The sequence below is a fragment of the Sarcophilus harrisii genome, chromosome 3 (genome assembly GCF_902635505.1).
Source record: "Sarcophilus harrisii chromosome 3, mSarHar1.11, whole genome shotgun sequence".
In the NCBI taxonomy this organism is placed as follows: Eukaryota; Metazoa; Chordata; class Mammalia; order Dasyuromorphia; family Dasyuridae; genus Sarcophilus; species Sarcophilus harrisii.
Window position 1 is genome coordinate 346,611,819 of NC_045428.1, and position 19,876 is coordinate 346,631,694.

The window sequence follows — 19,876 nt, forward strand, 5'->3', positions numbered from 1 at the left end:
GTTTTTTCACATATTTTAGTCTTACAGCATTTACTATGAGAGTAAATGACTTTCCTAGGGCCACCTAGCTAGGGTATATCAAAGACTGGACTTGAAAACCCAGACTTTCATGGCCCTCAGATCAGTGCCATCTTTATGATGATACTTTGGTTCTAAAGCAATACATTTGTGGAAATTAAATTGCTTTAAATTAGGTCAACAAAATTCAACAACAACTATTTCTAGATCATCAAAATGATAAAAAGTATCCAGGGACCCTAAGGAGACTATACTACTGGTTGTATAGGGCTCCTGATGCTAAGCTAGATTTTTAGAAAACTCCTTGTTAATTTAACTCAATGATCAATTTAAGTGAGAAATAAATATACAAAAAGAAAGAAGAAAATCATGTAAACGGCAGCAAATATCTCATTTCTAGGTTCAAAATGAATTAAATTTGAACCTATTTATCTCTCATAATATATTATGGGCCAGTATCAGCATGCCACAGATGCACACCCTATGTGTAGCTCAGAAAGACATCTGTAAAGAGGGAGAAAAGCAGTTTCAAATGGGAAGTATCAGAGACTAATGCACTACTAAGGAGCTGAAATTTTGAAAAATATTGGGACAAAGAAAAAAGAATCTTCAGATGTACTTTCTCCCCCATTACTCCATTAGCACACAAAGAAAAGAGTCATTCCAGGAATAACCATAACATATAATCTGAAATGGAAAAGAAAATAGGGCAGAAATAAAGAAAGCTATTCCTAGGTGGCTAAAAGGAAAAAAAAAAAGAGGAATAGCAGGTAAACAGCAAACCTATAAGTGATCAAGCATCTTTCATAAACTGGAAATGTTTGGGGTAAGAGAAAATGATTAGACTATTATAAAGTCTTCTGATTCTCAAGTATTTATCCCCTTTCCCCACTGGTACTGCCATCACCTGGTGAAGACCTCTTTGACTCCTGCTTACACTATTTTAATAGCTACACTTGGATCTCGCTGACTAAAGTTTCTGTTTAATCATTTCTATTTTTCCTATTCTAAAATAAAAAATTAAATCCTCTGTTTGATTATTAACAACCTTTATAAACTAGTCCTTTCTTACCTAGATAATCTTTAACATCTTCCTTACCTCTTTGTATTCTGAGAGCCAATGATCTGGGGCCACCTTGCTGTTCTTCATATGGAATATTCCTTCTCCAAGAATGTTTACTATCTCTCATGATTAAAATTGTCTCATCTTTGCTTCTTAGCTTTCCTGACTTCCTTCAAGTCTCATCTAAAGTTTACTTTCTGAAAGAAGTCTGTCTTAGTCCTCCTTAATCTAAGAACTTTCCTTCGCAGACACTCTCCCCATTTTCTATGTCTTGCTTAGATTTTGTGCATATATAGTTGTTACATGTTTTGTCCCCCATTAGATAGTGAGCTCCTTGAGGATTGTTTTGTGTCTTTGTTATTTGACTTTTTATTTTTAGCACTTTTAATAGAGTACCTGACACAAAGAAGAGATTTAATAAAAATGCTAGTTGAATAACTGACTGACCATGTGACCATAGTATAGATTTAAGAAATAAGATGTAAGAAATAATTTTTACTATAATTATCCATTTAAGCCAAAGATATTGGGAATTTATGAGGTATTTCACTTTAGTAATATTGAAAGAAGAACAACAAAAATAATTCAAAAAGTTCAGAAGAATCTATGAATCTAATTAAGAAAACAAAATTTAAGCCACTTCTAATTAAGTATTACAGAGGAATATTCTTTCAGTCTTATAAGGATACAGAATTTTTGGTGGCTATCATCAAGTCTACACAGTCACTGTAAGGCTGGGAGAGATTATATTTATTTCAAGATTACAAAGAATCATTTGCTTCTAATTCATAGGTCACCATTTTCCCATAATTGAACTGGTATTTGACTTTTACAATTATCCTGATTGTTCTTGCAAAACCAAAACAAAGTGAACATGCTTTCTCCTGAAACATTTGGAAAATGTATTCTTTAATATCTTAATTTAAAAACACTATTCAGTGTTTGTGGCAGCCCTCTTTGGAGTGGCCAGAAATTGGAAACTAAGTGGATGTCCATCAATTGGAGAATGGCTGAATAAATTGTGGTATATGAATATTATGGAATATTATTGTTCTGTAAGAAATGACCAGCGGGATGATTTCAGAAAGGCCTGGAGAGACTTACATGAACTGATGCTGAATGAAATGAGCAGGACCAGAAGATCATTATATACTTCAACAACAATACTATACGATGATCAATTCTGATGGACCTGGCCCTCTTCAACAATGACATGAACCAAATCAGATCCAACAGAGCAGTAATAAACTGAACCAGCTACACCCAGGGAAAGAACTCTAGGAGATGACTATGAACCAACTATTACATAGAATTCCCAATCCCTCTATTTTTGTCCACCTGCATTTTTGAGTTCCTTCACAGGCTAATTGTACAATATTTCAAAGTCCTATTCTTTTTGTACAGCAAAATAACTGTTTGGACATGTATACATATATTGTATTTAACTTATACTTTAACATATTTAACATGCATTGGTCAATCTGCCATCTGGGGGAAGGGGTGGGGGGAAGGAGGGGAAAAGTTGGAACAAAAGGTTTTGCAATTGTTAATGCTGAAAAATTACTCATGCATATATCTTGTAAATAAAAAGCTATAATTAAAAAAAAGAAAAACACTATTCAGAAAGCTTGAATTAAATTACATGATGATTTCCTCAACAATCTACTTCTCTCTGAATTCAAAAAAGGGGGAAAAGGTGGTAAGTGAATAAAAGTATCAAAACCAGAATGGCACTTGAGCATCTTGAAGATAATGTACAGATCTGTCAGAACTTTAGGTTTGGAATTACTTTTATTTTTTAAAGCAGAAACAATTCTTTAACATTAGGAAGAAAAAGTATTTCTGCATCTGGGAATGAAGAGCCCAAGCGAGAAAAAGCTATTGCATAAAATAATATTATTCATAAGGGAAAAATAAAAAAGCTATTGGAAATGTTACTTTTTCTCCCCTCACCACTTAGGCATCTAGTAGAAGCCCTGAAAGGTTTAACAAAATAAAGTTTATTTTGACATACCCTTGGTAAGGATAGTCTACAAATATTCTAAAGCACTTAGTTTGAAAATTGAGAAGAAGGTGTGGTAATTATTATTATTTGGACTCCAGCTCTATGTCCCTGGGCTTTTTTTTTCTCTTTTTTAACCAAAAAATTATTGCAATATGGCTAGAGGTTACTAGAACTCTGTATCAAAAGAAATATTCTCAAGCTTTAGTGCCCTTAGCCAATCAAGTCCTAGAAGCAAAAAGCCTAATTATTGTTTTCATCATTGCATGCCCTGAAGGATTTAATCCTTTTATCCTTGGGATTGTGACCCAGGGATCCACAATGATGATGAATTGCCTGAAATGTGACCCACTATATTAAGCTGGCTGCTCCAGCTTATGTCTCTACCATTTATCTTCTCAACAATTTTTTTCTTGCGGACTTTCTAAATTTCCCACCATCCCCATTGGCTCACCTTCAGGTTCTGAAACTATCATGAAATCAGTACAACCATCAACACTACTAGAAAGTATCAATATAACTCCTTAGTCTCTATTTAGAATCTCTTTAAGTTTCCAAACCAAAATAACCTTCCTTGGCTACCATTTCCCTGTGGCTTGTATCTCCCATCAGAATTCAAGTGCCTTGAGAGAATGAACCATCTTCTGCATACATCCAACTCTGCCTTTTTTTTGAATCCCAGATGCTTACTACAATTTCTGGTATACAGTTAGCACATGCCTTTTTTCATAAATACAACCATCTGCATATGATACTCATAGACAATGTATAGAAAACTATTAAAAATAGTAATTACAACCTCATTCTCTGGGATGAATAGCATAGATAAATAGATAGCAAGGCAACCTTTTCTGTCAGAAGTGGAAACAGATTAATTTGGGGTTGGTTCAATGGTTTTTTAATCATATTTTTTGTTACCCCACTTGGGGTTCTGCCATTTCTTTCTCCAGCTGATTTTTACAAATTGAAGAAATGAGGCAAAGAGGGGTAAGTGACTTTTCCAGGGTCATATAGCTAATAAATGTCTGAAGTCAGATTTAAATCCATGAATAGGAATCTTTCTGACTCCAGGTTCAGCATTCTATTCACTGTGCTCCCCAGCTGTCCTAGATTAATGTTAGATTTATTAAAAAATAAAAGGACTTTTATTTTGTTGTTTTGATATTTTGGTGGGTGTAGAAATTTAGAATGGGAAAGTATTATTGGGGGAGTAATAGATAAACACATTCAAGAAGGGAAAGATACAACAGAAGAGGATAACAAGGGTTGAAGGAATTGCTAGTGGAATGCAAGTGGAGGTGGTAGGGATGGACATAGGTGCTGAAAATATGATCTGATTTTCTTACTGAGTATCCCCACATGATCTTTATTAAGTGAGTCATTTCTTTCAAAATGCAATGCATACTACTAGCAACTCTGAATGTTTTTTACAGATAAAAATAAAAATCTCTATTTCCACAAAATGACTAACCTTCTTTGGTACAATTTGCTTTGGTTTCATCACTGAAGTCTCCACAGTCATTGTCACCATCACATGCCCAGTGTTCTGGAATACACCTGCCACTGGAGCATCTGAACTGATTATCAGAGCATGAGTGAATGCAACCCACTTCATCACTCCCATCACCGCAGTCATCATCTAGAAAGAGGCATGTGCAATGTTAAACTTATAAAGATGGTGTAACCATCTCAAAGTTTATCTCAAAATAGAGAAAATTCATTAAGTGTAAACTTGTCTTAATTGATCTACAATTGATAAGATCAATCTTAAGTTCATCTTTCTCTACATATAAGTAGAAACAGCAAAATTATACATAGTCTATACAGAAGCCATCATGGTACATATTTTATATCTGATAAGATCTGACTAATAAATGAAATGATTTCATACATGATGTTCTGCCCCAGTTTCCCTGAATTATTCTGACTCAATTTCCCTGAATTGTTCTGCTTCAGTCTCCCTGGTGGCAACCTCTCTTCCTGGCCATTAGGACTGAGATGATTAGGGCTGCTGAGCTCTGGCCACTAGTATTCCAAAGAGCCATAAAACTTTAGATGGCTTATCTCAGCTGTTCGGGCATATTTTTCTGGCCTCAGACTTAATATTTCCTAGCTTCTTCCCAACTTATCATAATTTATGATCCTTCCTTCTTTACCCCCAACCTGTCAGAACTGAATCTATAGTCCTGACCACTGCTCACCAGTGCTCTGCCTTCCCCACCCCCCTTCCCTTATCTTTGTTTCTCTGATCACTGAAGCCCAAAGAGTCTCTGGAATCCCTTGCTCCTTGTTGGATGCTTTGAGACAAGAGTTCCATCCACCCAGCTGGGGTCAACATGGATTCTATTTTGCCCTCACTCCAAACTCTGCCTTTAATAAAATATTAAAAATCTCTAATTTCTATCTTGCCTCAGTTTCACCAGCATTACAATGAAGCATAAAATAACTAAAAAAAGAGTAGAGGGTAAAGTGGTAAGAGTTTTGGCACAATTGGCATATAAATAAGTGATCATCCTTGCCCTGCCCAGCACTTTTTCTACCTATTCTATTCTACTTTTTCTCTGACATTTACACAGTGAACCCAAAGAAACTATCAACTCTTCCCTCTCCATTCTCTCCAGGGTTTAAACTCAACTTACTAATTGTGCATATGTTTACACATACCTACAGGTATACATACGTAAAACATGCATATTTGTAAGTGTATATATGTGTATATGTGTGTGTTTGTATATATTTATATATGGAAGCTGAATCATGAATGGTTAGTTTATACTATTATCTAAATCTGATTAAGTTTTTTTTAATCAACTTTAAAAAGTGAAAATAATTATGAAAGAAATAACTTAAATTGTAAATTTTCAATTCTATTTATATAATTCATTTTAAAATTCATTTTCTATACATTGCAACAAAACATTCCCATTTCAGTATAAGAATAAAACAGTTTTGGGGCTTGTAAATTATGACTTGTAAAATGGCTATTGTCTTGGGGACCTAAAGATTTCAATGAATACTTTGAAAGTCTGAATGATTCAGATACTTTCCAACATAGATCCCTTCACTTTATGTTTACATTAAGTCTATTCACATATAGCCTTATATATGGGAGATGGGAAGGAATTAATAAAATTACCCTTGTGGGGCAAATGCTCCTATCTGTGACCTTTAAAGATGATCATCTTGGTATGGTAGTTTCATCTCCCAGAATATGTCACAAATATTCTACTTATTCTTTCTAAAGGAAGATAGTCAGCAAGATAGCCAAATCCCCCATCAAATCAGATTATATGTTAAACATTTGGTACTTGCCTGAATCACAGTGCCATTTGCTGCTAATGCATCTTCCGTTTTTGCATATAAACTGAGTTAGAGGCTCACAGGTTGGGAATTCTGTGAAAGATATAGAAGTGTCCAATAGGAAATGTGTTAATGACTATGCTGAATGAATTTAATTTGTATCTCATTTACTAATGTGATCAGAGCCCCTCCCCAGAGTCTTCACAAAAGGCACAGAGGAATCATTACATCTATGACTGAAGTGCTGTAACTTCTGGAGGACGGAGGGCACACATAATTTTAACATCTTTTAAATGAATACTTTCCAGTGACTGAAAGACAAGGAGAATCATTTGTTGAAGGACAGGCGGGAACTGTTGTATTACTAGCAAAACGAATAGATGTCAGGTAATAGTACCAGTAGACTCGACCTCCAATAAATGAAAAACAGCTGAATGGAGCTCTCTGCTCTGGTGCTTTGAAACACTGTGCATATGTTTTAAAAAGAAAAGGCCTTGCCTGCATATAGATAGGCAAAGTAGGGGAATATCAAAACTAAGACTGTGGGTTACTAACTCCATCAGATAAATTTGGAAGAAAAATAATCATATCAGCTGCTTAAACAGAAGGGGAAATTTCAACTGAATTCTAATTCTGCCATACCACTAAATCCTACCAAATGCATTATATGTCAGGGTTACAAGTGTAATCAAAATTTGAATTGCTATGTTACATTGAAAGAATCACATTTGAAACACGCTACTTTATGATAACCAAAAAAAATCCCACCTAACCCCAGTTAGTTTATAAAAATAAGTTCAGAAAACAAAATAAGTAGTTATAGATGAGAATTGACTTCTATAAATCTATACAAAATGAAAATTTTTTAATGCTTCCCTTGAAATTAGAAAGCATATTCACTTTCACTGATGAAAATTAAACAAGAAAACTATTACTTTTTTTCTTTTATATATATATAATGTCATAGAAATAAAGCAATTTTATATATATATATATATATATATATATATATATATATATATATATACTTCCATAGTATCTTGCAATCTTTGTTACTTTCAAGTAACAACAACAATAACAACAAAAAATTTGGATTTTACTAAAAGAGGAGGCACAGAAAATTTATTTTTGTAAAGACAAAATAAGTGGTCAAAAAGTGATAATGAGGAATGGAAAAGAAAAGCAAGCTCACCAATACAAATATTTTAAGCATCTTCATAACTTGGAAATAAGAATGGAAAAGAGAAAATATAACAAATCAGTCCAACAATTAAGGATATGAAGACCAAGGTTATTGTAGGAAGGCCGGATAGGATAAAAAGAGAAAAATCATCAGAGAAACATAATTACCAAACACATTTTATCCAAGCTTCTCCAAATAATTTACTAATATTCCCCAGGAGTCAGTTTTATTATTCCCATTTCATATATATGGAACATAATTCACCCAGAGTTTAAATGACTGATTCAACACCAGCTCTTTTTGACTCCCTGAGGAGCACTCACAGAACCATAAATCCTAAAGCATAAGAGTTCATTTAAAAGACATTAGCAAAACAACTTTTACTCTATCTACCAATTGCCAAGAGAGATTGGCATATTAGATCAGATAATCTCTGTCCTTTAGTCTCTTAATAAGTGTTTATTATATAAAATTGATTCAACCAGCTGATCACTGTAACAAATGACATTTTGTCCAATGATATTGTTTTCCTCCCTACTACCATGGCTCCTGGCACCCTCCAAGGTTGTTAAAAGTTATATTTTAATTAATTAGTTTTTATAGAAAGAATGTACTTTATAGTATTATGTGACATAAGAGCAGAGAAAGAAGATCACCTAATCTTACGATTTAAAAAAAAATAAAATGAACAGAGTTCTACAGGAATTATGTGGTTTGTTCAAGATATAAATTAATTAATCTAGTCAGAATTAGAATCTTGGTCTTGCACATCCCTATTTACTCTTCTATTAATGACTATGATCACTTTTTCAATTTATTTAGATCTACTATCACTGAACTCAGCTAAAACTTTGTTTTGTCTTCATTATCTATAATTATTACTAATTATTATTATCCTATATATTATGAAAATATGTTTTACTATGATTATAATATCTAATATTATCTATAAAATTACCACCCCAATGAGGATAAAAATTTACCTGTTTTACTGACAATATTCAAAATAACATTTCTTCCTAATTTTATTTTGTTTATATCTGTCCAAACTTAAGAGTTACCTTCTAATACTTGCATTTTGACATTTGGTAAATAAATTTGCATCAAAAAAGGTAATTTCTTCCTAAGTTACAGATTTCCATCATATTTTCTCTCAAATTTTTTTCCTTTTCATTTTTCTTTATATAACACTCTCTTGATCACATAGTACCCTATCTTCAGATTATATATATATATATATATATATATATATATATATATGTATACACACACACATATACATACATACATATATATATCCTTTTTGAGGTGTTAAATAGTAATAAATGCAACATTTTAGGGACAAATATGTTCTTTAAGGATAGGCTAATCATAGTGTCAAAGAATCCCAAAATCAAAAGAATCTCAAAAGTGATCTACTCCAATCACAACTTAAAGTATGAATCCCTCTAAGCATCCTCAGCAGAGACAGCCAGGTGGTGCAGTGGATAAAGTGTTAGCTCTGGAGTAGGGACATTAATCTTCCTGACTTCAAATCTGGCCTCCAATCTAGCTATGTTATCCTGTAAAGTCACTTAATCCTGTTTACCTCAGTTTCCTTATAATTTCAAAAAGGAAATGGCAAACCATTTCAGTATCTCTGCCAAGAAAAGCCCAAATGAGGTCATGAAAAATTGTATATGACTGAATATAAACAAATATACTAAGCAAGTAGACATTCCATATTCTACTTAAAGATCTCAGTTAGTTCTTTGTTTCCAATACCTTTTCTAAGAATGTACAACTTATTTTTGGTCTTCTTTGTTTACTGGATTTTTGTCTTCAGAAAATACTTTATAGTGATTCTTAAATACTCTTTCTGTGTTATCCCTCATGAGGTAAAAAGAGACAAAATAAATTGCAATTATGTATTTTTCTAGTGGTAAGATAATAAAAGTTTGGGGTAAAAGAATGTAGCTTCTATAGAGTAATAAGTTTAACACCAATTCTTTATAACATTGTAATCTAATTAAAAGAATATATAGTGAAGTTTTTTAGATAAGGAAGTAGTGTTCACTACAATAACTTAATCTCTCTCTCTCTCTCTCTCTCTCTCTCTCTCTCTCTCTCTCTCTCTCTCTCTCTCTCCCTTCCTCTCTCCCTCCCTCTATTCGTTCCTTCCTTCCTTCCTTCCTTCCTTCCTTCCTTCCTTCCTTCCTTCCTTCCTTTCTTCCTTCCTTCCTTTCTTCCTTTCCTCCTTCCTTTTGGTCAGGATAATTAGACTGAAAAATTAGGGGAAAACATTTTTTAAAATCCGTTAAATTTGAGCAAATCATTTGACAATTTCTCATGTTATAGTACATTTTTATGGACATGACAGTAAAAAAAAAGATGTAGTCTTGTTCAGTAATTAGCAAATTATGGTCTGTAAGCCAAATTTTTTTTTTGCTGCTTGTTTGTGTATAGCCCTTGAGCTAAGATGGTTTTTGTCTGTTAAAATACAACAAAACTTTGTTTAAAATCTTAAAAAAAAACACTCAATTTAAGATACAAAAATAGGCTCAGTGTGAGAGGGGCTTAATGTATGGGATCCCTGGTGTAGTCACTATTCATATGAGTATGTGAATTTGGAATTGATTAAAGACTGAAACCTAGAAGTAATTGTAAATAAGTCAATGTTGACTCTAAGGCAAGCCCCTGGCCCTATGTTGGTCATCATTTTTGTCATTATATTAACTGAATAGTGAAGACATACTATTCAGACATTATGGTATTTAGTTTTTATTATGTCTGATGTATTCTACAACACCAAAACACATTTTCAAATTAATCGGTGGGATTGTATCTTCCTTTTCAAATCATAAATAAAATAATGGAAGTTTATATAGAGTGTATTTCTCCATGATGCCATCATTTGAGTCAATGAAAATGTAGAAAAAAAAATGAGATTTAGCACATGTTTGTCCAGGCTTTGGATAGTCCACAAAATAGTGATATTCTTACAAAGTTTTCAAAGTAGCATAGAATAATACAAGGCCAAAGTGGAGTTGTTAAGCACAGGCACATATACAGAGAATTTTGTGAACATCAAGTGTGTTGCTTACTTACTCTGAGGTGGAGGAAAAGAACACTGTTAAATATGGTAAACACTAAGCATGACTATGGTGTCAAGCTATTATTTACTAATGGATCAGAGTTCTCTTTAAAGTAAGACTGGCAGAATAAACTAATATAATTTTATTAAAAAAAAACTGTTGGGGCAGCTGATGGCATAGTAGATAGAGCACCAGTCCAAAAGGTAGAAGGATCTGAGTTCAAATTTGGTCTCAGACACTTAACACTTCCCAGTTGCATGACTCTGGGCAAGTCACTTAACCCCAACTGCCTCAGCAAAAACAAAACATAAACAACAAAAAATAAAAAAAAAACTGTTGAATTAAATATATTTTAATTAGTCCAAGTGTGTCTGTAAAATATTCAAAGTTGAATGGTAAACTTAGCATATTAGATCATCACAGAGGGTCAAATATTTATCATTTCTCAGTTATTTTGTCTTTTACTGCCTAGCAACCAATGTGTGCATTGTGCATCTGTCTATGAAAACAGAGTGAGGATCATTTTAACAATGAACAAATGTCTTCTTTGAATTACAAGGTTCCTATGCCATATCTTGAGATGTGAATATTAGAGAAAATTTAATCTTTCTTAAGAACAAACAACAACAAAATAAAATTAGAACATAATTATAAAACTTGGAAGGAGGAAGAAAGGGAAAAGAAGTAATCAATGATATCTGGAGACAAAACAATGCAGTAAAGTAGTCTTATGCCAACCCAATTATTATCTTGACATATGAAAAGAAGTAGAAAGAAAAGTTAAAATGCCAAAGGCATAATTTAATCAATATTTCTAAAGGAGTTTTTTTTTTCCTTGCTACCTGACAAGATAATAAAAACTAATGTGCATTCTTTTCAAGAAATAACATGACTAATGCTATTTTTCTCCTTGGACAAATGATAAAAGACTTTTAAACTTGTGGACATGAATCAGCAAATCTAGGAGAGTCATAGTTCAATGAACTAAAAACCCACTAATGATTCTAAAACTCATGATGAGTAAAGTCATTATGGACAATTTACTTATTATTGGGTCTGGGACAAATTAAATGACTTACTCTATCTTTCTTAGCTACCTTCTATCTGTATTTGATGGGGAAAGGGATAAACTACCAAAGTGGAAATTCCTTTCATTGACTTAAATTAGCAATTTACCTGTAATTTATAACCTTAGGGAGTTACCTATAGAATTCAGATGTTATATGAATTTAACCACAGTCACAAAGCCAGTATGCAGTATAAACAGGACTTAAATTTACAACATTCTTATTCTAATTCCATATCTTTATAAATAGAATCATATTAATCTGCAGTGATTCAATGGAAAGAATGCTGAAGAAAATCTGGGTTAGGATGCCACTTTTGCAAATTACTAGATATCTTTCTGGTTCTAAGTCTCTTCACCTGTAAAATAGAGATTGTTCTACTCCCTAGTATAAAGAATATTATGATTCAATAATATGTTCATAGTCTTACTATGAAATATATATATATATATAAATAAAAAAACACTTTATTATATTACAAACAGACATATATGTACAGCACTTTGAGGATAAATAGTCCCTCACCTCAGCATATTAATCCCAGAACATACATACATATTTGAAAAAGGCTATAATTTTTCACACTTCATCTGTCCTTTTACAATTTAAATTTAGAAATTGAATCATTTTTTTTTGAAAATCTATTTTGTCCCCTGGGTATTTATTCTATTAAAATATCAATATAACCCATTCTTATATTTAAAAAAAGTTTGAAATAATCTACATAAGCTTTCTTTTTTAATACTTTGCATGAATATTCTTTGATTTTGGATTGTCCTTAAGAAATAAATTGCATGGTTCTTGGAAGAACTGCCTGATTAATTTTTGGGCAAAATAAAGTAAGATTCATTTTATTTACAATTGCAGTGGTGAAAAGAAAGTATTACATCTCAGAATCTGCTTCAACATAATAGAATATTTAACATGGATTAACATCCAATATTTTCATTTTTGCAGGTACTATGATAATTTTTATAAGTTACTTTTTTTCCCTTTCTGACATAGGTTATCTGTATGGATAGGTATTATTAAGTCAAACTCTACAATTCCTCCATATTTAAGAATCATCTTGGCAAATATATTTCTTATGTGAAAACCTTACATACAAAGGAATTGCTAGTGTAATGGCAGAAGAACAAAATTTTGAGTCCTAAAACCTATTAATTATAGTAAAGACTTTGCACCATTTTTTATGATACCATAATATAATACATCCTAACCCTGCCCCAGAAACCTTAGTTTCTTCTTTTATAAAATGAGGATAGAAATATTTCACCTTTTGTTTAGTATTGTTGTAAAGATGAAATGACAGATTTAAAATTTTTTGTAACTTTAAAGAATTAAATAAGTAGCAACCCCTGTGGTATGCAAAATTTAAAAGTATTTCCAAGTAGTATAGAATCATATTTCCCTATAGGATTCACATGCATATATGCATATGTATATAAACACACTAAATATATATATATATACACACACACACATACATACTTGCACACACATACACACATTCTTCTGCCCTTTATAATATTTTCTTTCTCCTAAAATTTAATTTTTTAAACTAAGGTCTTTATCTGAACCATTTTATGTTATAGACATCATCTGTTTCTTTACAATTTATGCATATAAATGGTTTATAAAAGTTTCAAAAACTGGATTTTCCTTAACTCTCAGTATGGCAAGAAAAACTGGATTCATTTCTGTGACCTCTTTTTAAGTTTATTTTCCAATAACAATGCTAATAATTATTTCCATATGCTTTTTTTTTCCTACTACTGTTTCCAGACCCTGGGCAGTTCTGAAAGAAGTACTGAATTAGGGTAAACAGCACGATATGCTGACAACATCTTAGTAAATTTAATAGTACGGTGCCTTATTCCCATATGCCTTACAAAGTGGTTTCCTGTAATTTTGTTTCCAATAAAACACTGCATTGTAAAAACAAGGAAGAACTCTCTCTCTGTGTATGTGTAAGAGAATACACAATCTAATAATTAGTACATATATACATATTCCTATAAATGTCTTTGTGGTCCCTTTGTCCCACTTGGGAAAGGAGAGATTAATAGTTGAATAGACTTTGGAAAACATCACTTGTTATATTTCAACCAATTAGTAAAATAGTTGAAGTAATTTAAGGTTGTGGTTATGGACATAGCTGATGTAATACTTGGAGCTGCACTTATTTCCAGTCATTTCTATTCATTTCTTTTTTCTCTATCTCACAAAAAAATCTCATAGAACAATACCTAATACCAAAAATGAATTCTTGTGAATACTTTATAGGTTAATTCAATATGGACTGAACAAAATCTTTTCAACCTTATTAAGAAACTTGGAAAATAATCTCAGTAGCATAATCTTCAAACTCAAAGGATATTGATGTATGTAAAAATAGTAAGAATCATTCAGACAATTAGGATAATTCATGCTAAAATGTGAGTTCATTTTAATTTCAAGGTAAGTGGTTAAAAGATGAATTTTGATTTTTTCATTGCAGGAAATACTAAAAAGAGTGATAATTTTAATAAATTATATGTCCCCAGTGAAAAGTGAAAACAAAACACTATAGAATATGTAGTGTTCTTCTCTAAATTATAATGTTCTCTGGGAGCAGGTTTCTTGGGGGGGCCAGGACTTAAAGTGCAAAATCCTTTATTATCTCCTTCAAAATCTTATCTCCTTCATTTGGGGCTCTGCTAGTTTTCTGGAGGCCTTCCTGATCTTGGTTTCAGTGTTCTCCACAGGACAGCCTGCCACTTTTTCTCTGTCTTCCTGTGTTCTGCCTTACTACCGTCTCTGACTTCTGAATCTCCTCAACTTAATCCTGGCTTGTGGATTGACTCTCTTGGAGTCAATCCTGGTTGAGGCTCCTAGTTTATATATGCTGTTTTAAGGGTGTGAATCTTGTGGAATTGTAGTAAGTATTAAATAAATCTAGAGAACTGTTAAGCAACATGCTAAATAACCATTGTCTCTATCAGTTCCACTGATTTAGCACCTTGTAAGAATTCTAACAATAATATACATAGATTCATTTCTAATCTGTGGCAAGCTTCAAGTCATATAAGAAAATAAGAAGTGCATCTAGGAAACTATTCTTTTGGTCTTTGTCTGTGAGGTTTTTGAGTCAATATATCTTCAGTTTTTTTTTCTTCTCTTTCATGTGAAATAATATTTTTGAGTCAAGAAAAGATGAAAATAAATTTTAGCCTAAAATAAATTTCTTAATTATTATTTCTTGATTTGAACATTGATCTTTCTCTTTTGTTGTTCTTTTATATTGGTTTCTCTGGTTAGCTTCTATTCTCAAAATGGTAATAACCGACCACCTTGTAATGGTATAAATGATAGGCTTTTAGATGACAACCTAACAATATTTATAGTTCTCTGGGATGTTCTTTTTTAATAAACATTTCTCAAATGTTTCCTCTGTGCAAAAAATGTATTTATTATATGTTAATAATACACAGACAGATAAGACATAAACCATATCTTTTGGAGATTTCTTTCTAAAAATAAATTCACTAACAATAACATAATCATTATTATCATAATAATAACAATAGCAATAAAAGAAATGCTATAAGTATTATCAATAATAATCACTAATAATAACTTTACTTCTCTTTAAAAGACATAGAGGAATCTATTACCATAATTAAAAACATTATAGAAAAGATATATTTAAGGAACCTAGATTTGCTGGTCCACAATGATTAAATCAGAAAATGGCAGAAATTGTTCAACATATTTAGCATCTAGTAAATATGTAGAAAGATAATAATCTGGAAGCTGGCATTTTATATCTGAAGCTATTTGTAAGGGAGATAAACCTGAAACCTTTCAATAAAATGAAGAGTAAAGCAAGAATATCTATAATCACCATTTATTCAATATTTTACTTGAAATGCTAGTATTAACAATAAAACAAGAAAACAAAATTGAAGAAATAAAAACAATGAGTAACCAAATCTATCACTCTTTGCAGATGATTATCATACTTAAAGAACTCTAAACTCAAAACCAAAGTGATGTAGTTTCTGTTGCTGTCATTTGTCCCTTTATCTCCAATTAATATATTCAGAGAAAGAAATGAAAAATAGAAGAATGTATAGAATGATTTTACATACATACATTCACACATATCCCTTTTCTATTCTAATATGATATAGAAATGATTTTATTTCTTAAATTCAGAATAAAATAATTTAGAAATTACAATTATACTTAAGAACATAAGACCACTTTGACTCAATTAGGCTAAAAATAGAGTTTAAGAATAAGAGTAGTATGAAATGATTTGCTAGGTAGGTTAAAGATATATTGTAAAGGTGTGTGAATGTCAAGGTTAAGATTTAAGCTTGATTTGGAAGCCATATGACAATATCTGGATAGTACATTAGGAAGATTAGTTGAGCAGTTGCATTTAAAATGATTTGAATTTGGGGTTTAGTAAAGGCAAGAAGGAAAATTAGGAAGCTTTTCAAATAGTTTAAAAATATCCAAAGTAGGGTAATTCCTGGGAGAGTGGAGGAACAAGGCTAAATATTGTGACAACATTTGGTAAATGATAGAATTTGTGGAGTAAGGGAGCACCAGAAAGATTCAAGATGACTGCCATAAATTTGCCAATACTACATTATATATGCATGTATATACATTATATAATATATGGATGTATATATACATATATACATATCTGTAGAGAGAGATAATTTATTAGATAAATTTATAGATAGATATGTGTTTTTCCCACTTTGGGGGAAAGTTTTTTAAAAAAGAGAATATTTATATTTCTATTTATATTGCTCAATATAGTTTAACAATTAAAATAAAAAAAAAGACAGAAAACTAGTTCACTCCAATAATCATTTGGATCATGGTTTGGGGAAATGAAAATCATGAAATAGGTTCTTGAAAAATAGTAACTCTAAAACAATTGTCTAGAGTACACTAAAAATTTCAGGCTTTGTATTTAAAGGAGGCAAAGCAGTATGGCAGAAAGTAGAGGTGATTGGTATTAAGATAATTCCACCATTAACACCTGGAGTAAAAATTTTTACTTTTCTATACATCCTTCTTCCCATCTGTTTAAAGGAAGAAGAAGGGGGGGGGAGACTAGATACACCCTAAACTCTATACTTTTAAAAATTTTAGCTATTTCCATGTACTAAATCAATAAGGATGTTACATATATGTATAAATAAATCTACATGAAGGCATAGAAATTCCTGATCTATCTAATTCAAATAATATATTCTTTTATATAATATATATGTAAGTGTCCATATACATTTATATACATTAACAACATATAATAATATAGCCAATTTATGTTAAAGGAACAGAATATAATTTAATATGTGAAAATATATTAAACATTTATGCTGATATCCATACTTTCTTATTACATAAAAATAGAAATCAATACCATGATCAGATATAGTTTTATTGCTCTAATAGTTTTTATAAAAAACAGTTATACTTTATATTCTTTTAACAGGGAGGAAAAGGCATTTCCTTTTGCCTTTTTTCTTTTCCCCAGGGTACTTCTTTTTTGAAAGTTAACTTTTTGGTACTGTTTCTTATTGTTTTTTTCTGAGCTTAGGCTACAAATGTATTAACAATTTGGGATGGAAACATTCTTGTCTCTATGTGTTTAAGTATCTTTCTAATAAATGAAACTTCAGGGTTATTACTTCCAGCCCATTTTAAATCTTTAATTATCTTCTCATTCTTTTATTTTATCAGACTTTGGATATGTTTTTAGAAATGAACCTTCAGAATAGTTTAAACCTTCTAAATAAATAGAAAGAATGCAAGTAAGTAAAACAAGCAACCTGGAAGACAAAAAGCTCTGAAGACTTTGAATTTATTTAAAATAAAATAATATACATGCAAAGTGTAGTGAAGAATGGAACCACATACTGCAGCCTACATGCACTCCCAATCTCCAAAGAACCTTTGTCTGAGATATTGAATAAAGAGACAAACTGAGCTTAGGGAACTCTAATTATCTTGATAATCAACTCCTTTCTTCTCTTAGCTTTTCAAGTATAAACACAGCTATAAAATCAGATGTTTGTTGGGATGGCATTTGAGTATGCAAGGCCATTACCCTGGGTCTTATCCTTGAAGAGGAATCATTCAAATCTAACACAAGAAGAATCTATTACTCAGGCCTCAGAGTTTGCACCTGTTCCCTCTTGGATGCAGCACCAATTTGCAGATCCTCATTTTTGCAAGGGAAGAATACTAAGAGGTTCAAAGATGGTTTAAAGATTAAGACTGAATTCTCAGAGGACTTTCCTAATTATACATCTATTTGCCCACATAAAACCTCAACTTTGAATGTGTAATTAACTTGTTATACTGGCAAATGGATGTGAAAATGATTCAAGTTTTTGTATAGGTACTATTATAGAAATCCACTGAAGATTTGATTCTGTGTTCATACTGATGAAGTCAAGGGCACTTTAAAGCAGGAAACTTTATTCAATACCTCCACTTCATAATATGTAAGAGAAATGACACTCATATTTGAATGCATAGAACAAAATGTTCTTTTTCTCATAGAAGAAGGAAAGGTACTTTCTAAAATTAGTATCGTTCATGCAATTTGGAACATATACAGTGAGCATGCAAAGAAAGCTTTGTGGGATCCCCACATGAACAGCTTTTGAGAATGAATATTATATGCAGAAAGGCTCCAGAGAATCTTACTAGTTTTAAAAGTAGTTTTGCCATTGAAAATGCTTTTAGAAGAAAAACTCCAAAGAGCTTGAGTAGAAAAACACAGAATACAGATACCTGAGAAAGAAGACCATAAAGAAAAAGTTTTGTTTCCCAATATATACTAAGAGGAAAATAAGTAATGAATGGCAGTAAAAGAGATTGTTGCCAACCAAATACACTTATACTTGAACACTCTTTTCTTAATGCTTGGTTTCAAAACTCATCATTTAATAGAAATTGCTCTCTTGCTCTCTATGCTCTCTATAAAATTATCATTGCTCTCTTAATTGCCAAACCTAATGCCTTTTTCTCAGTCAGTCCTCATCTTTCTCCAGCTTTCTATAGTTGTTTACATTTTACATTTTTGCCCTCTTTTCCTTGATAATTTGTTCTTTTTAGGCTTTTCTAAATTCTATTTAGCTAAACACTCCTCGTATTCTGAGGGCAACTTCACCCAGGCTACAAGCACTAACTCTGGGTTTCAAGGCTTTGGTTTGGGCCTTCTTTCCTCTTACTTTATACTATTTCATTTGGTGATCTTATAAGATACAACAGATTCTTTTATTATTTCTATATTATCATCTCTAATCTATTATCATCTCTATAGAGAGAGGTACCTCAAAGATCAAACCTCATACATGTGAGCCCAAAGCAGAACTTCTGAGCCACAGTCATATAATATATAGAGTAATTTTAAAAACTTGGCTGTCTATCATGTTCAAGTTATCAAGAAATACAGAGATGATTCAGAAATGATCCTAGTTATTAATGAGCTATATTATAACTGAAAGGATATAACTAAAATATCAGGTTATATTTGGTAAATATCTGAAGTTAGACATAAGCCAAAGGTCTTAGAAATTTGAGGATTGAAATATCATTACTATCAAAAGGGAAAGCTTCATGAAGGAAGTAGAATTGGAGCTGGCTTTTTAAAGATGACTATTATTGTGACAAGCAGATAGGAGGTAAGAAACAATTTAGATAGAGCAATCATCATGAGAAAGGTTCAGAGGTAAAACAAACAAACAAACAAAACAACAATAACAAAACAGATGAACATATATGAGGGTTGGATTGGAGCATCTTTGGGAAATGATAAGCCATTGAGTTTGTCCAGAATATAGAAAACTGAACATGAGGCAATGAAAACAATAGAGATAGGGATGCAAGTTGGGGGTTATGAAGAGATCTGAATTCCAGGCCAAGTAGTTTAAATTTCTTTTTAAAAGAGACATTCTTGGCTCACAGGTGATAAAGTAATGACTTCATTTAATTGACATGAAGGTGACACTAGAAGCTACCCTGTGATGGCCAGATCATACCTCCATATTCTTTACCACTATGCTTTCGAAGTTTATTTCTAATGAGATTAAAGTTAAGTTTATCACTGGTGGAAAAGTTTATCCAGTGTCTGCCATATCCTTCCTA

At 31.8% G+C, this 19,876-nt stretch overlaps 1 protein-coding gene across 1 annotated transcript in view; it reads right to left on the reverse strand.

Moving 5' to 3' along the window:
• The window catches only part of LRP1B (LDL receptor related protein 1B), a 2,378,573-nt gene that overhangs the window by 823,905 nt on the left and 1,534,792 nt on the right, over positions 1 to 19,876 (reverse strand). Inside the window, exons 19-20 of the mRNA XM_031963676.1 lie at positions 6,396 to 6,476; positions 4,555 to 4,722 (exon numbers count right to left, since the gene is read on the reverse strand). Of these exons, the coding sequence (XP_031819536.1) occupies positions 4,555 to 4,722; positions 6,396 to 6,476 (249 nt within the window). The remainder of the gene's footprint in view (positions 1 to 4,554; positions 4,723 to 6,395; positions 6,477 to 19,876) is intronic.